Genomic DNA, 24,825 nt, shown 5'->3' on the forward strand with positions numbered 1-24,825 from the left:
AGAGTAACACATTAATTCAAAACACTTGTGAATATTACTCAGAATTTTCTCTGAAAGAATAACCAGCTTAACAAGAACAAAGGTCAGTTGTCTAATCATAAAATAAAGGGGATGCAAAAATAATACATTCTGCAGTATGTTGGCAAAATAATTCGGGACCCAAAATGTACATAATAAAATCTGTAAAAAGATTTCTTGGAATGATAGAATGCAACAAAAAAAAGAATAATAGCAGACTCAGTTTGATTGAGTCTGTTCATGAGAGGTAATGAAATGTGCAACACCTCTCATGCCCCCTAGCACCGGCTTAAGCAGAACCGTATTACACATATGTTGAATGGACTCCATGATCCCAAGGACCAATAAAATGTAAAATATAACAACACTGAATCCATTGGACATCAGTGGATGTTACCCATGACTGAATACTTGAAGTAAATTGTTCAATTTTACACAAACACTCCCAAAATTTGATTTCATTAATGAGCATAATGACTTTAATTGTTTCTTTTTCAGACATACAGTAGACAAATATGAGAAAGCAACAAGATTTGACAGAAGTTTCAAGTCAAAAGTTAGCAAATTAACATATATAGAAGGCCTGTCATATTTCCTTAGTCAAAAGAATTCGGAAGAATGCAAAGCATTGCTCTCCAACAAATAATTTTGTTTGGTAAGTACATAGACTTTAAAGATATATTAGACCAAAATTCGTATTTGAAAACATGAACAATAACTTCTTAGTATCTATGTAAACATAAATTTAACATGTTTGAGTCTGTAAACAGTGCTATGTGTTAGTTTGAAATAGTGAACTCTTAATACCTGGTACATGTATAGCTTAACACAGTATCAATGTGTGCTATCACTTAAAAAGAAGCTGGAAGTTTTTTTAACGAATGAGTTTTACTTTACATTTAGTTGTGAATATCACTGTACAAACACAGTCAGTTTGTAAGTTATGTCAAGTTAAATTTATTTGATGAAGATTTTCTACATGTGAAGTTAGTGTCTAAAACTAAACTATTTTAGTGAAAGGTGCACATTAGAGGTGTTTAAAGAAAACTCAGTCCTCACAGGCTTAAAAGGGTTGCCTGGTTGATAATACTGATTTTAGAGTATTGAAGATTCTGTTGTTGCCAGTCCTTTTAACCTTTACGTTATTGGGCTTGACCTGAAATTATCTGTACTTGGTAAATGGATTAATTTTCATGGTGAGAATGTTTCTGTTCCCCTCTATGCTGATGATATATCCCTCATAGCTGCATCTGAACTGGATCTTTAAAGTATGTTAGACGTTTTCAATAACTTATACTCTAAAATTTCATGAATGTGAATCATGCAAAGTCCAGTATTAAGCATTTTTGGTATCTGTCTGTTCAACTATTAGAACATAATTTTTGAATTGGCAATGATGTATTACGTTACACATACAGTTACAAATATTTGGGTCCATTGCATTTTGAACACGCTATGCACTTACTGTGAAAAGTGTAGCACAATCTGCTCATAGAGGTCTTAGTTTAATTGCAGCTAAAGCCAACTCCATGGGACAGTTAGCGAATGAAGCTTTTTCTAAAATTTTTGATATGTTAGTGTGTCCAGTTATTACTTGCTCATCTGTGGTTGTATGTGGGAACAGACATGTTCTTATGTATAAATGTAGTACAACATCATGCTGCAAGGTACTTTTTAGACGTTGGCAGATACACTGCTATTGAGACAGTATTTGGAGATTTTGTCAGGTACCTGCTGGAAATCAGTGGTTTTAAATTTAGCTTAGATGGTTAGATAACTCAAGAATAAATGGACAAGACAGCTCTTGTTAGCTTACCAGTGTGACATGTTATTGTTTGTGATCACTTCTGGTCTTTCCACCTATTTGTTCACTAATGTCTTCATTTTCTTAAATCTCTGAAATCATTTGATGGAAGTTGATGAAACATGGTCCACTTAAAGAGTTGTTCAAATGGTATCACTCTGCTGCACCCCTGCTTTTTATAAAACTATATAAACTTTCAAAACTAGTACAAAATGTGATAAAAGAAGTGGACCTTTACAACTAATTTAACCTTAAGCCTGCTGGCGGCAAGTAATTCTGCCTTTGCGACCAGTGCAGCCTGATCTTGGTCTGTTCTGATTGCTATTTTTTCAGTCAGTAGATTTTCTGTGAACACTCCTTGGAATAATAAATGGTATTGCCCAAATTTAATGACGGACCAGTCCATTTTAGAAATTTAGCAGGCTAAAGGTTAAGTAATAAATAGCTTTATTGTGCCCCTACATTAATGTGGGAGGCATAAAGCATTGCTGCTGTGCGTACATCCATACGTACCGTCCTTCTATACGTCCTGAAATCTTGTTCCCAACTCCTCCCACACTATTCGCCTGATTCACTTCAAACTTTCACAGATGAACAAGTTTGATGGCAGATGACCATAAAGGAAGGAATTTTTTTTATGACTATTTTTACTGCAGTTATGGCTCTTTGATAGTTTCTCTAAATAGGATATACAGAAAAATGTTGCGTGTCCACCCCACATCAGATTCTATGTGGGGGGGCATATACGGCTGCTGCTGTACATCTGTGCGTGCGTTCGTCCGAAAAAAGTTTCTGACGCACCTAGCTCAAAAGGTGTTAGGTATAAATTGATGAAAACTTGCTTGAGTCTTTATCATGGTATGAACTTGCACACCTTCTATTTTTTGTCTGGCTCCACCCCCCTATTTCCAGAGTTATGTCCCCTGAAATAGTCAGAAATGCACATTTTCACCTTGTGATGCACCTAGCTGAAGAAGTATCAGATATAAATTGATGAAACCTTGTATTAGTCTTTATCATGACATGAACTTGCACACCTTCTATTTTTCGTCTGGCTCTGCCTCTGTTTAAAAAGTTTTGGCCCCAGAAATAGTCAAAAATGCACATTGTCACCTTGTGATGTGCCTAGCTCAAAAAGTATTTCATATAAATTGATGAAACCTTGCATGAGTCTTTATCATGATATGAACTTGCACACCTCCTATTTTTCATATGGCTCTGCCCCTATTTCCAGAGTTATGGCCCTTGAATTAGTAAAAAATGCACATTTTCACTTTGTGATGCACCTAGCTCAAAAAGTATTTGACATGAATTGATGAAAACTTGCATGAGTCTTTATCATGATAATTGCACACTTTCTATTTTCCTTGTGGCTCCACCTCTTATTTCCAAAGTTATGACCCCTGAAATAGTTAAAAATGCACATTTTCTCACATTGACATTTCTAGCTCAAAAAGTATTTGATGTAAAATCATGAAACCTTGCATGAGTCTTTATCATGATGTGACCTTGCACACTTCACATTCTTCTTGAGATTTTATTGCTAATTACAGAATTAAGGCCTTGAAATAGCCAAAATAGTAGATTTTTTGTTTGTGATGCTCATAGCTCAAAAAGTATATGGCCTGGAATAATGAATCCTTTATATAAAATGTTTGTTGAGTCTATACCACCTTAAGACTGCAAACATTTGAATTATTCCCCTTATTTGTGACAAATGTACCAGTGGGGGGCACACCCTGTATCCTACAGACTCATTCTAGTTACTGCAGTTATGGCCCTTTGATAGTTTTGTTATATAGAAGATAGAGAAAAATCTTGTGTGTCCAACTCCTTTCACACTATTGGCCTGATTTGCTTCAATCTCTCACAGATGAACGAGCTTGATGTGCAGATGACCATAAAGGAAAACAAATTTTCTGTGACTTTTTTTTCTGTAGTTATGGTCCTTTGGTCGTTTTGCTATATAGAATATAGAGAAGAATCTTGTGTGTCCAACTCTGCAAACATTTTTGAATAAAAATTTCACAGATTAAGGACCTTCATGTGAAGATGACCATAAATAGTTGACCTTTTTATGCCCCCACTTTTGTGGGGGTATATAAATTTGCCCTTGTCCGTCTGTCCGTCCTTCCGAGAATGTTGTGTTGTGCCTAGCTCCAAATGTATTTGACATGGAGTCACAAAACTTTACAGGAATGTTGGTCAGCATGTGTAGTTGTGCACCTGGGGTTTTGCATCTGGATTCATTCAGTCATGTAGGAGTTATGGCCCCACTGGGGGAGACATATTATTTTTGCCCTGTCCGTCCATACGTCACACTTCATTTCCAGTCAATAACTGAAGAACCATTTGACCTAGAACCTTCAGACTTCATAGGATGGTAGGGCTTATGGAGTAGAGGCTGCTATTGTTTTTGGGGTCACTCCATCAAAGGTCAAGGTCACAGGGGCCTGAACATGGAAAACCATTTCCGATCGATAACTTGAGAACCACTTGACCCAGAATCTTGAAACTTCATAGGATGATTGGTCGTGCAGAGTAGATGACCCCTATTGTTTTTGGGGTCTCTCTGTTAAAGGTCAAGGTTACAGGGGGCTGAACATGGAAAACCATTTCCGATCAATAACATGAGAACCACTTGACCCAGAATGTTGAAACTTCATAGGATGATTGGACATGGAGAGTAGATGACCCCTATTGATTTTGGGGTCACTTTGATAAAGGTCAGGGTCACAGCAGACAGAACATGGAAATTTATTTCTGGTCAATAGCTTGAGAACTATTTGACCTAGAACCTTCAAACTTCATAGGGTGACAGGACTTACAGAGTAGATGACCCCTAGTGTCTTTGGGGTCACTCCATCAAAGGTCAAGGCCAAAGAGGGCTGAACGAAGAAAACTCTATACAGTCAATAACTTGAGAACCACTTGACCCAGAATGTTGAAACTTATTAGGATGATTGGACATGCAGAATAGATGACCACTCACTACTGATTTTGGGGTCACTCAATCAAAGGTCAAGGTCACAGGGGCTTGAACATGGAAAACTGTTTCCAATTCATAACTTGAGAACCACTGGGCTCAAAATGTTAAAACTTAGTGGTATAATTGGACATACCAAGTAGATGATCCCTATTGCAGCCAACCATCAGTGTCTCTTTGACTTTCACTCCTGTCCCCTATTGACTTCTTGCCTATACGACTATGCACTGGGGGAGATATACCCTTTTTTACAAAAGCATCTTCTAGTTGGTACTTGTTAACGACCATAAACAAGTGTACAGAGTTTCAAAGCTATAGCTCTTACAGTTCTCAAGATACCAAACATTTGAGTAATATTGAGTGTGTGTAATTTTGCACCTGGTTGGGTGTGGGAGGTCAGTATTCATTTGGGATTTCACTCAGCAAGAGTTATGGCCTTAATTTAGTCAAAAATATCCAAAAAGGGTGTTGCAGGTATCTCAAATTGTGGTCTACATAAAGTCATAGAACTTTGTAGGAATGTTATTTAGCTTGTGAAGTTGGGCACCTAAGGTTTTATTTATGCTGTACCCCATCCCCTAATTTCATACCTTAAAAGGACAAGTTCTTCTATCTTGTGTTTATAATTATGTTTTGTAGTATACTTCCTTCCCCCTACTCTAACGTTGTCAACAAGTAACATAATGACAGTAAAATGACAGTAAGGCCAGAGTTTTTTTATTTTTCGTTTTACGGGAGCGCCGGTCCTAAATATTGCAAAAGTGGAATAAAATTAAAATTCATTTTCCCGAGTTTTATTTTATTTTTTCCGCCGGTCGGCTGTTTACAGCCCCAAAGAAAATAAAATTAGTGTATTCACCTGGACGTAATTTCACAGGAAGGGAGTTTAACGCGTGCAAAATATCGTGTTTTGCCGCACATTTATCGGCATTAACAGGGTGTAAAATTCCACTCGCCTGCTCGCATTGGCGAGTTAAGGACGAGTTGACCTCGCTGTGTACTCGGACGATCGGGCGAGTGGTTTTTTTATGTCCTTACTTTACCAAAATTCAGAAATTACATTTACAAAACGTCAACAAACTTTGAGATGGTTCAGTCGCTACCCGGATTGACTGGAATTTACCCGCGAATCGTAAAGATATCAAAACGTCATGCCGGTAATTTTCCATTCCACAAGCACGTGTGACCTTAGTATCGTAACATCTAATTTACATCGACACGTACACAAAAACCGTGCGTAGTGCATTCATTATTTAATTTTCGCTTCAAGTTTTCAACACCCCTTGAGAAATAATACTTTTTGATTTCTATAATGATTTTAATAAGATATCGACAGAAATGTAGGCAAAATTCTATAAAAACGGTCGAATTTTCATATAATCATTTGTAAAAATTCGAACAGCGCGATCTTAGTTACTTATTTCTTTCTAAAAGTAAATAAATGATGAATACTATGGGCTTAAAATTCAGACTTTTGACCATAAAGTACAAAAAACAGAATAAAAAAATCTTAAATAATGAAAAAGCGGCTGCGATTACAATACATGGAGTAAGACGATTTTTGGCAAACAGATTTCTGTTAGTGCGGCAGAATAGGTTACGCGACCTCGTGAACGTAAGTAGAAATGCGATTTTAAAATAAAGCAATGTGATGTCACTGCGGGTTTTAATAAGTTTTAAATGAATCTTTGTACATGTATTTTTTGACCAACAATTTAAAAGTTTTTCTTGTCAAACAATAATGTAAATTCCTCGAGGGCAAATAGGTCACAGAGGTAGGATATCCACTATAGTAACTATCGTTTGAGACATTTACCTTTTATACGGGATATAGCACATTCGCTTTTGATAACAAATTAAAGAAGAAATTTTTTATTGATTTCTATTTCTCAGCAATTTTAAGAACCGATGTGGTACGATCAGACAGTGATACATGCACATGGCGCGAAAACATGACGTAATGCCATGACAATCTCGAGCAAAAATACCGCTTTGATCTCCGCTTCAGATGTCAAGATACTGACACACTTCTTTTAGCTCTTAGAGGGGGTGTAAATTGATCATGAAAACAAGGTCAACATTACTTAGTTTATCACTGAATAATTACCGATAATCTTTAATGTTTTTTTCTCTCTCTTTCTACACGGGTGGATGGACGATGATTGTGTCCAAAATTTTTTAGACACTTTTCAAAATATATATTTTTCGGGAAATAATACTATTGTACATAATACTCATTTCATAAAAGTGACAATATTAAAAGTATTAGATTGTCTAAAGATTGTCTTACTCACATTTTGTTTTCAATAGATTCAACTTACAAGTTTGCCATAGAAAGGTAATACAATATCAAAGGTGCTTTGACATTAAATTTTATTCAAAACATTAATTAGTTGTTTGCAGAACAAATCAATGTTTGTAACAGCAGATTTTTTTTACATTTTTATTTCAATGGTGACCCCTCACACTTTACACAGGCTTGGGACTGTCTGGCATAAAGCAGCTGGTAGTGTTGGCAAAATCTCAGACAGATGGTCCATTTCTTTTGTAACTTCAATAGAATTCATAAGTGTATAAAGAATAATAAAGAATACTTTTTATTGGAGACAATATTTTGACAAAAAGTGATGCAACTTCAGTACTTGAACTTAGTGTAGTATAAAAAGGTGCAAATTACAGAAGCAACTTCAGTACTTGAACTAAGTGTATTATAAAAAGGTGCAAATGAGTTAAATGAGGTAAATTTTCAGATTACTTTTTGCTAGATTATCTTTCGTTTTTCATCACTGAAAAAAAAATCTTGCCCTCTGCACTGTGACTGTTATTCAAAGTTATTAAATACTTTATTTTGCTGATAAAATCCAGTATATTATGAGCTGGCATAAACTGTAAAGTTAGCTCGTTAAAGATGATATGGGTGAAAGATACAATAAGTAAATATTATGTATAAAAAGCAGAGGTTACACAGCAGAAGATGCAAGCAAACCAAACCACCAAAACTACTATACTACTAAGCCACTTTATACCAGACGTGTTTAGTCTCTACTTGCTGTCACTGAAATTTACTGTGGCTGTTGTAACAGATAAAATAATTTTTGTCTTCCACTTAAATTAAGTAAAACAAGCTTTCTGAATTTTAAAGACTTGCCAGTGTGAGTTACAGTGCCTGAAGCAGTTTATTCACAAGTATGCATGAAACTTTTATTCAATGTTCATCCTGTATAAATGGCTTTTATAGTCTTAAAACATAACAATACATCACAATATTAAATACTGGACACAAACACAAGTAAACAAAACTTGAAACGAAAGTTCATCAAAATAAAAAAAATCTTAAAAAATTCTATTTTATTTTTATTTTTTTCCGAGATGCTGACTTTCAAGCTTTTTATTTTTATTAGCTCGACTATTCGAAGAATAAGTAGAGCTATCCTACTCACCACGGCGCCGGCGTCGGCGTCACACCCTGGTTAAGTTTTTCGTACCAGTCCACATTTTGACAAAGTCTTTTGAGATAAAGCTTTGAAACTTTCAACACTTGTTTACCATCACCATGTCCAGTTATAGGCAAGAGTACATAACTCTGTCAAGCATTTTGACTGAATTATGGCCCCTTTTGACTTAGAAATCTTGGTTAAGTTTTTCGTACCAGTTCATATTTTGACAAAGTCTTTTGAGATAAAGCTTTGAAACTTTCAACACTTGTTTACCATCACCATGTCCAGTTATAGGCAAGAGTACATAACTCTGTCAAGCATTTTGACTGAATTATGGCCCCTTTTGACTTAGAAATCTTGGTTAAGTTTTTCGTACCAGTTCATATTTTGACAAAGTCTTTTGAGATAAAGCTTTGAAACTTTCAACACTTGTTTACCATCACCATGTCCAGTTGTAGGCAAGAGTACATAACTCCATCAAGCATTTTGACTGAATTATGGCCCCTTTTTGACTTAGAAATCTTGGTTAAGTTTTTCGTACCAGTCCACATTTTGACAAAGTCTTTTGAGATAAAGCTTTGAAACTTTCAACACTTGTTTACCATCACCATTTCCAGTTGTAGGCAAGAGTACATAACTCTGTCAAGCATTTTGACTGAATTATGGCCCCTTTTGGACTTAGAAATCTTGGTTAAGTTTTTCGTACCAGTTTATATTTTGTGTAAAGTGTTTGACATATGGCTTTGAAACTTTTATATCTTGTTCAGTATAATAGTCTCTATCAATAGGCAAGAGTACGTAACTCTCTCCTCTTTTTTGGCTGAATTATGGCCCTTTTTGAACTTGGAAACTGGTTCTGTTTTGTATATGTCCATGTTTTGTCAAAACTATTTGACATATGTCTTTTAAACTTTAAACACTTGTTTATCATTATGATTTCCATCTCTAGGCAAGAGTACATGACTCTGACAACTATTTTGACTGAATTATGGCCCTTTTTGGACTTTCAAATTTGTTCAGTTTTTCTTACAAGTCAGCGTTTTGTCAAAACTATTTGAACTGTGGCTTTGAAACTTTTAACACTAGTTTATCAACATGATTTCCATCTGTAGGCAAGAGTACATAACTCTGTCAACTATTTTGACTGAATTATGGCCCCTTTTGGACTTGGAGATAAGTTAAATTTTTCATATAAGTCCATGTTTTGCCTAACATATAACTTAACATATTTGCCATCATGGTCACACATTGCCATTTAGTGGAAGACTAATCGAAATCCACAAATACAGGAACATTTTTTGTTTAATCCATTTTTTTGTTTAGTCTGAAAATCTATGGAAATATTTTGACCCCATTCTTCAATCAATTCTTCGAATAGTCGAGCGCGCTGTCATCCGACAGCTCTTGTTTTTATTCCCTCCTCCCCCTGCTCATTTTTCAAAAATCTCCCGTAAAACGAAAAATAAAAAAACTCTGGCCTAAGTAAGGAACTAGTGTCTAATGGACACATGTCATGTTAAAAATCAGACAAGCCAGTTTTTTCTCAGGCCCCAATCCAATGGCATATATTATGTTTTTTTCCGCAATTTCAAGTCTAAAATTCCCAAAGTTATAAAAGAAGGGAAAAAATCAGCGAAGGTTATACCTATGAAACCTTAAACATTTGAAACACAAAGCAATGTGCTAGCTTAATGCAGTTTTAGCTGTTTTACAACTCATTCTTCCCAATTGTAAAGGCCCTGGCTCCATTCCCAAATTAGTGGAAAAAACTGTTCAAGCTAAAATGCCTGAAACCTTACAATTAAACATTTCTTCAAAAATAATCAGTTGTGACGCTAACTAGTATACACATTATTTCATTTGCAAAAACAAACAAAACATGTTCATTGCTAGTAATTAAAGTACAGAGCATTGTTATGAAAAAGCTCAGCAGTTATTTTAGATGGATCATTGTAGAACTCTGCTTACATGCTGATTTTAGACACAAACCATTTTGTAAAAGCAGGAAATGGACACCTGCTATGGTAGGTGGCATCTGCAAAAGTTGTCCCTGTCTAAATGGAGCATTTCATAACCAATATTCACCAACCTTGTGCACCTTGTATAGGGGCATAATGTTCAATAACTAGCTTGATAGTCCCAGTCACTCTTAACATACTGCCCTTAGGTTACTTAGAAGTTTAAAAATTGACAATGTCACCTTAATAAGTTAAGCAGTTCTTGAGTTCAACAACTTAGTCAAACTGTTTATGGACACATCATTTTTTCCAAGTTCAGTAACCATGTGGCTGTTGCATTATGGCCCTTGGAGTACAAGATATACTAGTAGTGGACAGACTAACAGTGTAGTAATGGTAATAAACATTATAAAAATTCAGTCAGTGCCCTTTTACCTCCCTTTGTTTTAATTTTCCTGCCATTTTTAGCTCACCTGTCACATGGTGACAAGGTGAGCTTTTGTGATCGCGCAGCATCCGTCGTCCGTCTGTGCGTGCGTTCGTGCGTGCGTGCGTGCGTAAACTTTTGCTTGTGACCACTCTAAAGGTTACATTTTTCATGGGATCTTTATGAAAGTTGGTCAGAATGTTCACCTTGATGATATCTAGGTCAAGTTCGAAACTGGGTCACATGCAGTCAAAAACTAGGTCAGTAAGTCTAAAAATAGAAAAACCTTGTGACCTCTCTAGAGGCCATATTTTTCAATGGATCTTCATGAAAATTGGTGAGAATGTTCATCTTGATGATATCTAGGTCAAGTGCGAAACTGGGTCATGTCCGGTCCAAAACTAGGTCAGTAGGTCAAATAATAGAAAAACCTTGTGACCTCTCCAGAGGTCATATTTTTCATGGGATCTGCATGAAAATTGGTCAGAATGTTCATCTTGATAATATCTAGGTCAAGTTCGAAACTGGGTCAACTGCGGTCAAAAACTAGGTCAGTAGGTCAAATAATAGAAAATCCTTGTGACCTCTCCAGAGGTCATATTTTTCATGGGATCTGCATGAAAAATGGTCAGAATGTTCATCTTGATGATATCTAGGTCAAGCTCGAAACTGGGTCACGTCCAGTCCAAAACTAGGTCAGTAGGTCAAATAATAGAAAATCCTTGTGACCTCTGTAGAGGCCGTATTTTTCATGGGATCTGCATGAAAATTAATCAGAATGTTCATCTTGATGATATCTAGGTCATGTTGGAAACTGGGTCAACTGCGGTCAAAAACAAGATCAGTAGGTCAAATAATAGAAAATCCTTGTGACCTCTCTAGAGGTCATATTTTTCATGGGATCTGCATGAAAATTAATCAGAATGTTCATCTTGATGATATCTAGGTCAAGTTCCAAACTGGGTCACGTCCGGTCCAAAACTAGGTCAGTAGGTCAAATAATAGAAAAATCTTGTGACCTCTCTAGAGGTCATATTTTTCATGGGATCTGCATGAAAATTGGTCAGAATGTTCATCTTGATGATATCTAGGTCAAGTTTGAAACTGGGTCACATGCGGTCATGGGTCACATGCGGTCATAAATTAGGTCAGTAGGTCAAATAATAAAAAACCTTGTAACCACTCTAGAGGCCATATTTTTCATAGGATCTGTATGAAAGTTGGTCTGAATGTTCATCTTGATGATATCTAGGTCAAGTTTGAAACCAGGTCAACTGTGGTCAAAAACTAGGTCACTGGGTCTAAACATAGAAAAACCTTTTGACCTCTCTAGAGGCCATATTTTTCAACGGATCTTCATAAAATTGGTGAGAATATTCACCTTGATGATATCTAGGTCAAGTTCGAAACTGGGTCACATGCGGTCAAAAACTAGGTCAGTAGGTCTAAAAATAGAAAAACCTTGTGACCTCTCTAGAGGCCATATTTTTCATGAGGTCTTCATGAAAATTGGTGAGAATGTTCACCTTGATGATATCTAGGTCAAGTACAAAACTGGGTCACATGCCTTTAAAAATTAGGTCATTATGTAAAATAATAGCAAAACCTTGTGACCTCTCTAGAGGCCATATTTTTCAATGGATCTTCATAAAAATTGGTCAGAATTTTTATCTTGATGATATCTAGGTCAAGTTCAGAACTAGGTCACATGAGCTCAAAAACTAGGTCATTATGTCAAATAATAGAAAAAACGACGTCATACTCAGTTCATGTGGGGACAGGTGAGCGATTCAGTACCATCATGGTCCTCTTGTTGTTACTTTAGTGATTCTGTGGGTGGTTACAGTTTAAATTAATGATTTTATTTTTTTCTCTTCATTTAACATAGGAAAACAGGATCTTAGGGGTCAGTAGATCAAAGGTAAAGATTACTTAATAATTTATGATATTCATATTAAACAGGGTAATTGCCTTTGGTCAATAGATGACCATTTACATTTTTTGTGTTGTTTTGTCAAGGTCATATCGCAGCATACTTGAAATAGAAAATTACTTACCTAGTTACCTGTGACAGTTTTGTTTTGTTTTATTCATTTTTATTTGTTTATGAGGCGCTGCCTAGTTATGACTGTTTCCAGTCAAACTAATCAATCGTAGGCCCAGCGAAATTTGAATTTTGAGACCCAAATACAGGTCGATGCCTGGATTAATTCCAAAGAATTAGATCAGTATGATATAATAAAGAGGGGACCTTAATTCAAGGCCCGGGTGTTAGTTTTGGAACATGTCTGGGTGTTGGCTGGAGTATTTTATAAGCCCACCATCATCAGATGGTGGGCTTTTTAAATCACTCTGCGTCCGTGGTCCGGTGTCCTTCCGTCCGTCCTTCTGTTAGCAATTTCTCGTTATCGCATCTCCTCAGAAACTACCATGGGGATTTTTACCAAACTTTGTCAGAATGATGTATTGGTACCCTAGTTGTGTCCCCATGAAAATCAGACTGGTTCAACAATTTATGAGTGAGTTATGGCCCTTTGTTTATTTCTATAATTTACATAGATTTATATAGGGAAAAACTTTGAAAATCTTCTTGCCCAAAACCACAGAGCTTAGGGCTTTGATATTTGGTATGAAGCATCATCTAGTGGTCCTCTACCAAGATGATTGAAATTATTTCCCTGGGGTCTAATATGGCCCCGCCCCGGGGGTCACATGGTTTATATAGACTTATATAGGGAAAAACTTTGAAAAACCTCTTCAGTCTTGTCCAAAACCACAGGGCCTAGGGCTTTGATATTTTGTATGTGACATCATCTAGTGGTCTTCTACTAAGATTGTTCAAATTATCCCCCTAGGGTCAAATATGGCCCCACCCCGGGGGTCACATGGTTTACAAAGACTTATATAGGGAAAAACTTTGAAAATCTTCTTGTCCAAACCACAAAGCCTAGGGCTTTGATATTGTAATGTAGCATCGCCTGGTGGTTCTCTACCAGGTTTGTTAAAATTATCCCCCTAGGGTCAAATATGGCCCCGCCCTGGGGTCACATGGTTCATATAGACTTATATAGGGAAAAGCTTTTAAAAACTTCTTGTCAATAACCTACAACATTCAAATTTGGACCACATGTATGGTTTTGAGTGGCAAGATGAACCTTGACATGAGTTGACCTTGATTTTGACCTAGTGACCTACTTTCACATTCTGTAGCTACAACCTTCAAATTTGGACCACATGCATAGTTTTGTGCACTGAAATAAACTTTGACCTTGACATTGACCTAGTGACCTACTTTCATATTTTTGAAGGTACAGGCTTCAAATTTGGACCACATGCATAATTTCGTGTTCCGAAATGAAATTTGACCTTGATTTTGACCTTGTGACCTACTTTCACATTTCTCAAGCTACAGCCTTCAAATTTGGACCACATGCATGGTTTTATGTACCGAAACAAACTTTAACCTTTACATTGACCTAGTGACCTACTTTCACATTTTTGAAGGTACAGGCTTCAAATTTGGACCACATGCATAGTTCTGTATTCCAAAATAAAATTTGACCTTGATTTTGACCTAGTGACCTACTTTCACATTTCTCAAGCTACAGCCTTCAAATTTGGACCACTTGCGTAGTTTTGTGTACCAAAATGAACTTTAACCTTAAGATTGACCTAGTGACCTACTTTCACATTTCTGTAGCTACAGGCTTCAAATTTAGACCACATGCATGGTTTTGTGTACCGAAATGAACTTTGACCTTAAGATTGACCTAGTGACCTACTTTCACAATTCTGTGGCTACAGGCTTCAGATTTAGACCACATGAATAGGATTGTGTACCGAAACAAACTTTGACCTTGACATTGACCTAGTGACCTACTTTCACATTTTTGAAGGTACAGGCTTCAATTTTGGACTACATGCATAGATTTGTTTCTGATGTGAAATTTGACCTTGATTTTGACTTAGTGACCTACTTTCACATTTCTCAAGCTTCAGCCTTCAAATTGGACCACTTGCATAGTTTTGTGTACCGAATTAAACTTTGACCTTAAGATTGATCTAGTGACCTTCTTTCACATTTCACAAGCTACAGCTTTCGAATTTGGAACACATGCACAGTGTTGTGTACGGAAATGAAATTTGACCTTGAGCTAGTCAGTAAGTCTTGAAATTTGGAACACTCAAAAATGGCACATTGGTGGGCGCCAAGATCACTCTGTGATCTCTTGTTGTTTTTGCAATGTATTAATTGTTGTATCCCCCTAAATTTGTCTAAATTGCCAAAATATTGAATAGATTATGAGATATATAATTAAATTTATTAAACATTATCATCCAGAGTAACAGCTGCGATTACCTTTCTTACTTACACACATGAAACGCCAGAGAAGAACTGCCACTAACCATGAACTCTATCTATACTCTAAGCTTAATTTTATTAACATTAAAAATTTAAAAACTTTAAAAACACCTTTAAAAAGAACCATTTATATACGTCCGATTGTTGTCAGTACACAGGTTATTTATAGATTACACGCCACGCCTACTGCATAATTGTGTCATATCGATAAATGTGCTTACTCCATATAATCTAAAACATTCAATGTACTTTAACGATACCATTTTACTCTATGTTTTTAAATTGCTGTCATTTTGTCATTTTTTAATGTTTTTCAGATCTGTTTTTTGCACTTTCTAGCCTAAAGTCTAAATTTAATGATTATATTGGTATTAATTACTTTACACATTATATAGAAAAGATATTTATGATCGCGCTGTATGAAATTTAACAGTTGATTTTATCAAAATTCGGCCATTTCTATGAATTTTTTCTTATTTTTATGTAAGTATCGTACTAAAAATGCCCTAGTATTCTAGCTATATATGTTCTTTACCTGTGACAGAATATGTAGTTTACGAAGAGCTCCCATTCAATATTTTTGTGCCTCAAAAGCCAGTCTATAGAATAAAACTTTCTATATTAAATGACATGTTGACAGATTAGCTTTATATTGTTTCATTGCATATTGAAAGTGTCTTTCACTGACTATATAAACAACAATCTGCCGCCAATTAAATGTCAAGTGTCTGGCACCAGCCATGATTAATAGAAATCTCTATGGGCTGTGACATTCCCCTAATAGAGGTCAGCCATTTTCATGAACCTTGGGAATTACATTTTACATTGTAATAAATCTTAAATTGCAGGTGTCTACAGTTTATTGGAGTTTATCAATATTAATGCTTTCTTTAACAGCAGAGCACATGTAAATGTTCATACTTATAACACCATTAGAGAAACAGGAAGAAATTGCTGGAAAAAGCCTTTTAGAGATTGTTTTAAATTTGGACATCCTTTGTTCAGGATTTTAAATTCCAAATGCAAAAGTTATAGCACACATCACAGGCCTGGGTTGAGAAATGTTTTACTGGGGAGCACAAGTTGAAAGTGGAGGCCTCAGCAGTGAGGAGTATAGCTTCAGTTGGGGGTAGGTACTTCAGGGGGTACACCCTCTTGTAAGGGCAACAGGAGAATCTCCTGAAAATATTAGAAATACAGTTAAGAAATATGACTTGGAGCATTTTTTTTGCATGGATTCTGAGTTCTGAAGGCAGAATAATGGCATGTTCTAAACTCTAGCCTGGCCTGATGAGCCCAAATTTCCATTTTTGACAAGGTCGGGCCAGGCCAGGCAAAGTCAGATTTTGCAAAATATTAACATATACAAATATCTATTTTCACCCCCATCCGCGAAACCTCGAAAAAGCATGTTTTATAAATACATAATGGCTGTAAACTGCTCATATTCCAGACATTTCAGGATAAAACTGCAGCATGTTTGTCTGCATTTAAAAGTCACTACAGGTCAAACAGACAAATTCTTGCATGCCTGGCCTTTAATGTCTAGGAGAATTATTAGTTACATATGTATCAACAGTCATTTAATTTTACTGATTCCAGTTATCACTGGGAAAAGACGGAATTGAATGAAGTACTGTTGAAAAGTACCTAAACCTTTGTTTTTTTCTGTAATCACATTGTCCACATGAATAATAATGACTGATCTTTATTAAACCTAATTTAATAAACCAGTTGATTAACATTTTAAGAATATCCTCATATACTGCTACTGTAGATCAATTAACAGGTAAAATGCATGGAGGTGGGGACAGAATATGATTGCATCTGTCCATCTGCAGATAAATGTCAATTATTTTACCCAGGCCACCGATAAGAACTTCCTGAGTAATATGACATCACTGCAGATGTCATTGTGACAGAAATTCAATGCTGTACAGTATGTGAGAGGGTATTGCCTCATGTCAGGAGTCAGGGAGTCTCAACCTGGAAAATTAATTACATATCATTATATGGAATAGTTTTTTCTGGTGGATCTTTTTGGTCGTTGAAATATGATTAGTTAAGATGCATTTATTTATTTTATTTTGTTGGGTTAACGTCACACCGACACAATTATAGGTCATATGGCGACCTTCCAGCTTTGATGTGGAGAAGACCCCAGGTACCCCTCCATGCATTATTTCATCATGAGCCTAGGTAGAACCACCAACCTTCCGTAAGCTACATGAAAACTTCTACGTCCCGAGTGGGGCTCGAACCCACATCGGTGAGGGGCAAGTGATTTGAAGTCAGCGACCTTAACCACTCGGCCACGGAGGCCCTATACTGTAGATGCAGGATGAGACAGAGACATACAATAACCTCAGTGCAGACATCATTTTTATAAAGCCCCAGTGCTGTTCAACCTGTGGGTGTAGTTACCTCTCCTGTAGGGTGGGAGGGGATGGGGGGGGGGTATGGGGGGCGGGGTCAGGAAAGGTTTTGAATATAGGTATGAGTTTGAGGTCTCTGGTGCATTTCTGGGTCTATACTTTGCTTTAATGATTAAAAGACTTTTCCCAGCCTATTGGGGAACATGCCCTGCTCCGACCCCCACTAACCACCACCCACCAATCCACCCATTTAAGCCCCTGGATCTGGGCCTGGGTCATGATAAAATGTCCATATTTGGAATTAAATGATAATCATTTAATATGTTATCACATTATCCCAAATGTCATGTTATCAAACTTCGTATTGCATTGTGCAGTAAGAACATTTTAAATGACAGGAAATTACAAAGTTGAAAAATATGGCCATCATCAGTGCTGTTTTTATTTAAAAAGTGTTTTTACTCCACCTCTTATATTTGGTAAAGAAAACTGACAACTGTTACATAACTTGTACCTACCGTAAGTGGTTTTAAGAAATACAAATAGTGTTAAAGCTAACAAACCGCCTCCCTCATTGCAAATAAAAAAAATCTACCAATTTATGTAGTAATTGTATTTAATCTCCCTGAGTTTTATATAAAGAATAAAGGTGGTATATATTGCTAGTCTACCACATTACAGACAGGTAACTGATAAGCCAAGCCAGAAATAATCTGTAGTGAGTTGTGTATTGATGTCCTTGTAACTTACATTCTGTACCAGCTGTTTGAGAGAAAGTGAGACACTGTTCCCATGGTAACTAATTTATCTCTCTGTTCACAGATTGCTGTGATTTATACAAACCTAATGTTTGACCCTCTTACCTACATAATTCTGGTGGAAATAATTTATAAAAAGTGACTTTTAGATGTTTAAAAACTTGCAAATTCTAGACTGACATGATTTTAGTGCTGTAGTAGTTGGGTGCTTTAGATGACTGTTTTTGATAGATTGCAGGGTTTTTCATAGTGATCTGTACAGGTTATGAAAATATTATTTTGCTGGGTTTCAGTAAGCATGGCACTGTTTCAACTTCCAATTATTTGTTTCCAAACAAGTAATATAAATGTCTTGCATTATTTCAGTTTCCAAGTAAGGTTTTAAAACTTTTCTTAATATGAAGAAATCAAAGTTGATGTCTATGCAGAGTGAGGTTTTACAGCTGTGCAGGTATTCCAAATGAGAAATAATGGTAATGAAGAAAATATGAAAAAGCTATAACAATTTTAAAATTATGGAAAATTAATCAGAAAATAAAAATGCAAAGAGTAAGTTCACTTGTTGGATTTGCCCTTGTCCATACATCTGTCTGTCCAAATTTGTGTCATGCAAATCTAAAAAATTATTTGACCTAGAGTTATCAGACTTCAGAAAATTGTTAATCAGGATGTGAAGTTGTGCCACTGGAGTTTTCTTTAGGTTTTCACTTTGCAGGACAAGAGTTATGGGCCTTGACTAAGTCAGAAATATGCATTAAGGGCCTCCTGGAGTCCTGAAACTTTATAGGGATGTTGTTCAGCATGTGAAGTTTAGCATATGGGATTTTATATCTTGTCTTCCTTGATGAAATTTTGTTGTGGACATATCCCCTGCCTGGTGAATCATACCCACAAACCAAGGTAACATGAAAAGTTACTTACAAGTAGCGTAACTGTACAGTGACAGGAAGTAGGGGCACCAGTGTCCTGGTCTTAAAAAAAAGTTTAATGATTTTATTATTAATGTTTAAAGGCATACTAGGCACAAATTGTTGTACATTTATGTGCCATTTCAGGATAAAGTTTCTGAGTTTTGTCTGTATGGTACAACAGATTCAATTCATAATAAATTTTTGGTAATGGTCCTTTTAGCATGGTGGGTTAAGCACAGGACTGTAAATAGATGGGTCTCAAGTTCGATCCCCAGTTCTGTGACAGAGGAATATGAATTCTTAAACGAATGTGGATTTGTGAAAAAGAATAAACAGTTACTACAATAGAGTTATTTCAGTAAAATGTTATGCACCAGCCTTTGTTTATCAATGCATGCATTTTTCCAGGTGATTCTATTAATCAGCATGAATGCTTTTCAAGGAGAACTATTTGTGAATGAAGCCTCTGTGTGTTAGGGTAGAATAGCTGGATAATAAATACAAAACCCAGATCACTGGCTTATCAGGGATGTCTCCAGTTACAAATTAGGAGAATTTACTGTACTTTTATCATATTTTGGTTTTGTTGATAGAGCACAGTGGATTGTCACATTCTGGTAAACTGATAAAAATAAATGTAAAAAAGACTGGAGTTAGTTTATTCTACCTCTGCCCTAGCTTCAATGCTTTTAAATGCTCCTGTAAAAAGAATGTAGTACTGCTGTCATATGAGGTGTGGTCAGCCTCAAATTAGAAAAATTGTTGTGTTGATAACAAGGGTCAAATAGCAGATTAATATTCTAGTACAGTGTACTGTTTTATCACAAATATTCAGCTGATAAACCTTGATAGAAGGTAACAGCTGATGAGCCTCATATGTCTATACAGTTTCCATACTGTCAATAGATGTTAATTTAACTTAGCACATTATTATATAAAAATATAATATGCAGAAAAATGTACATGTATTTGATATTTGTATTTCGTGGTTGGGTGGGGGGAGTGTTTTTAACAATTTCACTTGGCTGAAAATCCATCTTAATTTGTGAGTTATTATGCATGTTAGTTTCATTTTCAGTGTATGGTGAGAGCAAGTTGATTTATCCCAGTCATAAACCTTTATGTATTTTTTTTCTATTTTCAGAGGATACCTTGTCATTCCAAAAACTAGTGCCTCATCGAACAGTTTCATATATTTGATATGTCTACACACTTCTTCACAAAAACTAGAGCCTTCATTATGCATTACAGACTTGGTGCTACATGTATAAACTTTTTTTATCTTAAATAATCATGCTTGAATTGTTACAGAACAAAAATTTGTGATCTTATTTCTGTCCAAATACAATTACAGACATTAATCTTGCATAAAACAATTACAAAAAAATGCTGCCACCTTTGATACTCACATTAGTAAAGCTCTGCTATTGAATGATACAAAATCTAGGCTTGTATTCACTAAAGAGTCAAATTTCCTATCTCTATATATATAGCTATTTTAGCTGAAACTTTGCATAACGTTTTGCTGTAGCATATACTTCGTTCATGCTAAATTTCATGGACATCCGTTTAAAACAGTAATTTTATGCATTTCAAAGTGAAAGCCTAAGTTCCAGACTTAAATGTTGATGAATATGGGCTGTGACTTATTCAGAAGAAAAATGATTGAAATTCATAATCTTCGTGCATACAGTTTGATACAAAAATGAAACCAGGACATGCAGGAATTGCAGAGGAATAACCATGCAGATTCTATTCTTAAATTCTCTGGCTTTAAGTGCACAAGTTTATTACCAGTATTACATTGACGTATTACATTGATGCCTTTCATGTTATTTATTCCATGACACATAGATTGATCTCATTCAGATTCATCGAAGACCTGCATTAATGATTGGCTTACAGCCTTTAATTCAGTGTGATTATCCTGTCAATTGTTCTGTTTTGTACAATGAAATTACCTAGTCACAATATAGTCCTTTTTAGTCTGTTGATACTTTAACCTTTAGCATGCTAGATAAATTGTCGTCTGCTGGAAATGTCGTCTGCTAAAATTGTAAAGTTCATTCAATTTGCTCCAAAATTGGAAGAAATATTGTCAGAGTAGCAAACAGCTTGGAACCTGATCAGACGCCGATTTAATCGGCGTCTGATCTGGTTCCAAGCTGTTTGCAAAGGCTGTTAAATTCGCCTGCAGCAGGCTAAGGGTTAATAATGTATGTTGAAATGCCATGTATTGTTTATTAAGTTAGGTGGGATTATGAAAGTGATATCATAAAAATCATGTTTACAATTGTAACCATGTTTACCAATATCAAAGAAGTCATTGCCATAAATTGTTCAGTTAAAAAATGTTGTGTATTTTGAAATTTGGTGCTTTTGCAGTGCAATAAAAATTTAAGCATTAATTTTGTTAATCAATGTTTATACTTGGGCTGTTTATGCTACATTTTGTTTTTCAAGTGTTAAAGTTCAGAAATGACAACCACTACATGTTTACTAGTGTTCAACTCATCATTGTCATGGATTGTTTTAGTACAGTATTTTTAGCTCACCTGTCACAAAGTGACAAGGTGAGCTTTTGTGATCGCGCAGCGTCCGTCGTCCGTGCGTGCGTCCGTCCGTGCGTGCGTGCGTAAACTTTTGCTTGTGACCACTCTAGAGGTCACGTTTTTCATGGGATCTTTATGAAAATTGGTCAGAATGTTCCCCTTGATGATATCTAGGTCAAGTTCGAAACTGGGTCACGTGCAGTCAAAAACTAGGTCATTAGGTCTAAAAATAGAAAAACCTTGTGACCTCTCTAGAGGCCATATATTTCACAAGATCTTCACGAAAATTGGTCAGAATGTTCACCTTGATGATATCTAGGTCAAGTTCGAAACTGGGTCACGTGGGGTCAAAAACTAGGTCATTAGGTTTAAAAATAGAAAAACCTTGTGACCTCTCTAGAGGCCATATTTCTCAATGGATCTTCATGAAAATTGGTCAGAATGTTCACCTTGATGATATCTAGGTCAAGTTCGAAACTGGGTCACGTGGGGTTAAAAACTAGGTCAGTAGATCTAAAAATAGAAAAACCTTGTGACCTCTCTAGAGGCCATATTTCTCAATGGATCTTCATGAAAATTGGTCAGAATGTTCACCTTGATGATATCTAGGTCAAGTTCGAAACTGGGTCACGTGGGGTTAAAAACTAGGTCAGTAGATCTAAAAATAGAAAAACCTTGTGACCTCTCTAGAGGCCATATTTTTCATGAGATCTTCATGAATATTGGTCAGAATGTTCACCTTGATGATATCTAGGTCAAGTTCGAAACTGGGTCACGTGGGGTCAAAAACAAGGCCAGTAGGTCTAAAAATAGAAAAACCTTGTGACCTCTCTAGAGGCCATATTTCTCAATGGATCTTCATGAAAATTGGTGAGAATGTTCAGCTTGATGATATCTAGGTCAGGTTCGAAATTGGGTCATGTGCGGTCAAAAACTAGATCAGTAGGTCGAAAAATAGAAAAACCTTGTGACCTCTCTAGAGGCCATATTTTTCACGGGATCTTCATGAAAATTGGTGAGAATGTTCACCTTGATGATATCTAGGTCAAGTTTATAAGTGGGTCACGTGCCTTCAAAAACTAGGTCATTAGGTCAAATAATAGAAAAACCTTGTGACCTCTCTAGAGGCCATATTTTTCAATGAATCTTCATGAAAATTGGTCAGAATTTTTTATCTTGATGATATCTAGGTCACATGTGCTCAAAAACTAGGTCACTATGTCAAATAATAGAAATAACGACGTCATACTCAGTTCAACACTGGGTCATATGGGGATAGGTGAGCGATTCAGGACCATCATGGTCCTCTTGTTTATTTGTTCATGTTCAGTGCAATCAAGTTTTATACAAATACTCTAGCTAAAATTTAGCCTTGTACTAAAACAAGAGCTAAACTTCCTTTTTTACTGTCTCATTGTTAAAAATTTAGAATAATTTACAGTACACAGTGACTGTCATGCTATTCAAATATGTCATATTGCTGTCTGTCATTATGAAAAAAACACACCACATTTTGTCTTTTTGATGTTTAAATGCAGTTAATATTGTGTAGTAGGTTGTTTAATTCTTGCCTATCTAAAACAGGGAAAGACAGTGACTCCCCTGTAGTAGAACATGTTATTGTTTCCCAAGGCACACATGCACATTGTCACAATATAATTATGACATCATAAACTACAATGCAAAATTTTATAATTTACAAGTTTTGCATTGCAGGCCCAGATCCAGGGCTGGGCCGAAGGGCAAATATTTCTGGATCCGGGCCTAGATTTTCATTCTGGTTTGTCCCTACGGTTGGGAAAACCTTGTCTTTCACAGACAGACATGTAAGATCCTTGTAATATTTATGAATTCAGATTTCTAAAAAGAATTTACATAAAATTATATCATTCTGTCATGTGAATGAATATGCAAGTATTTATTTTTTGTTGTAACTGTAATATCTTACTTTTGCTCAATGAAGAAGTAATTTTAATCAAACATTGCAAGATAATCATATCAGGTGTTGTTTTTTTATGCCCCCGAAGGGAGGCATATAGTTTTTGAACCGTCTGTCAGTCTGTCCGTCTGTCAGTCTGTCTGCAATTTTCGGGTACGGTCCATATTTTTGTCATCGATTGGTGGATTTTCAAATAACTTGGCATGAATGTGTACCACAGTAAGACGACGTGTCGAGCGCAAGACCCAGGTCCGTAGCTCAAAGGTCAAGGTCACACTTAGACGTTAAAGGTCATTTTTGGTGATAGTGCATTCGTGTCAGGTCCATATCTTTGTCATCCATGGATGGATTTTCAAATAACTTGGCATGAATGTGTACCACAGTAAGACGATGTGTCGCGTGCAAGACACAGGTCCGTAGCTCAAAGGTCAAGGTCACACTTAGACGTTAAAGGTCATATTTCATGATAGTGCATTGATGGGCGTGTCTGGTCCATATTTTTGTCATTCATGCATGGATTTTAAAATTATTGGGCATGAATATGTACCACAGTAAGACAACGTGTCGCGCGCAAGACGCAGGTCCGTAGGTCAAAGGTCCTAAACTCTAACTTCGGCCATAACTATTCATTCAAAGTGCCATCGGGGGCATGTGTCATCCTATGGAGACAGCTCTTGTTTAAATGTTAGTACTGTATAATTAGAAATTCTCACAAGGGATTTATTTTTGCTATATTCACTGTTTTTAGCAAAAATTTATTCTGAAGTTGTTTTTATTTTTATATAAAATTAATAGTCACAGACTGGCAATTAATATATCACAAATATTCTTTGGATGAATTTCTAATTTTGAAAATAGCAAATTTTTAATCTCGTGGAAATATTTATTGTTAGAGTACTTGATGTGCCAAACATGTTATGCAGGTGCAGGAAATACATACACTGTTGTATTTTTAGATGAATCATACTCCAGTTGCACCTTTGTTGAAATGTTGATATTTTGGTACTTTACATGTACAGTTCTACGTTTTTTGTGCAATTTCCCTTGTCAGTAAATGTGCCAAGATTGTATTTTTAGACTTTGTAAAATCTTAGATTTTTTTTCAGACTTTTATTGGATACGTCTGTTCAGAATTTCTTTGGAAATCCAGCAAGATACATTCAGAAATTTGAACATTTCATGGTGTGTTTTGAAGCAAAAATAGTTTTGCATTAAATTATCAATACATTTATGAAGAAAGTCTTCATTCACACTGTTTTGTGGAAAATAAATAAATTCATATATATTTTTGAAAGTA

The 24,825-nt window shown here is 35.9% G+C and overlaps 1 protein-coding gene across 2 annotated transcripts in view; it reads left to right on the forward strand.

Moving 5' to 3' along the window:
* Positions 1-24,825, forward strand: part of LOC123564602 (microsomal triglyceride transfer protein large subunit-like) — a 52,415-nt gene extending 27,590 nt beyond the window's left edge. Inside the window, exons 18-20 of one of the 2 annotated variants that reach the window (XR_008369946.1) lie at positions 517-673; positions 20,182-22,749; positions 22,780-24,825. Coding sequence is in view for 1 of the 2 variants with exons in the window: in XM_045358304.2 (XP_045214239.2) it covers positions 517-664 (148 nt within the window). In the remaining variant the exon portion in view is untranslated. Of the gene's footprint in view, positions 1-516; positions 674-20,181 lie in introns of both variants that reach the window. The other variant, XM_045358304.2, reaches the window with a different exon arrangement.

This window comes from Mercenaria mercenaria, chromosome 2, assembly GCF_021730395.1.
Source record: "Mercenaria mercenaria strain notata chromosome 2, MADL_Memer_1, whole genome shotgun sequence".
NCBI classification, from domain to species: domain Eukaryota; kingdom Metazoa; phylum Mollusca; class Bivalvia; order Venerida; family Veneridae; genus Mercenaria; species Mercenaria mercenaria.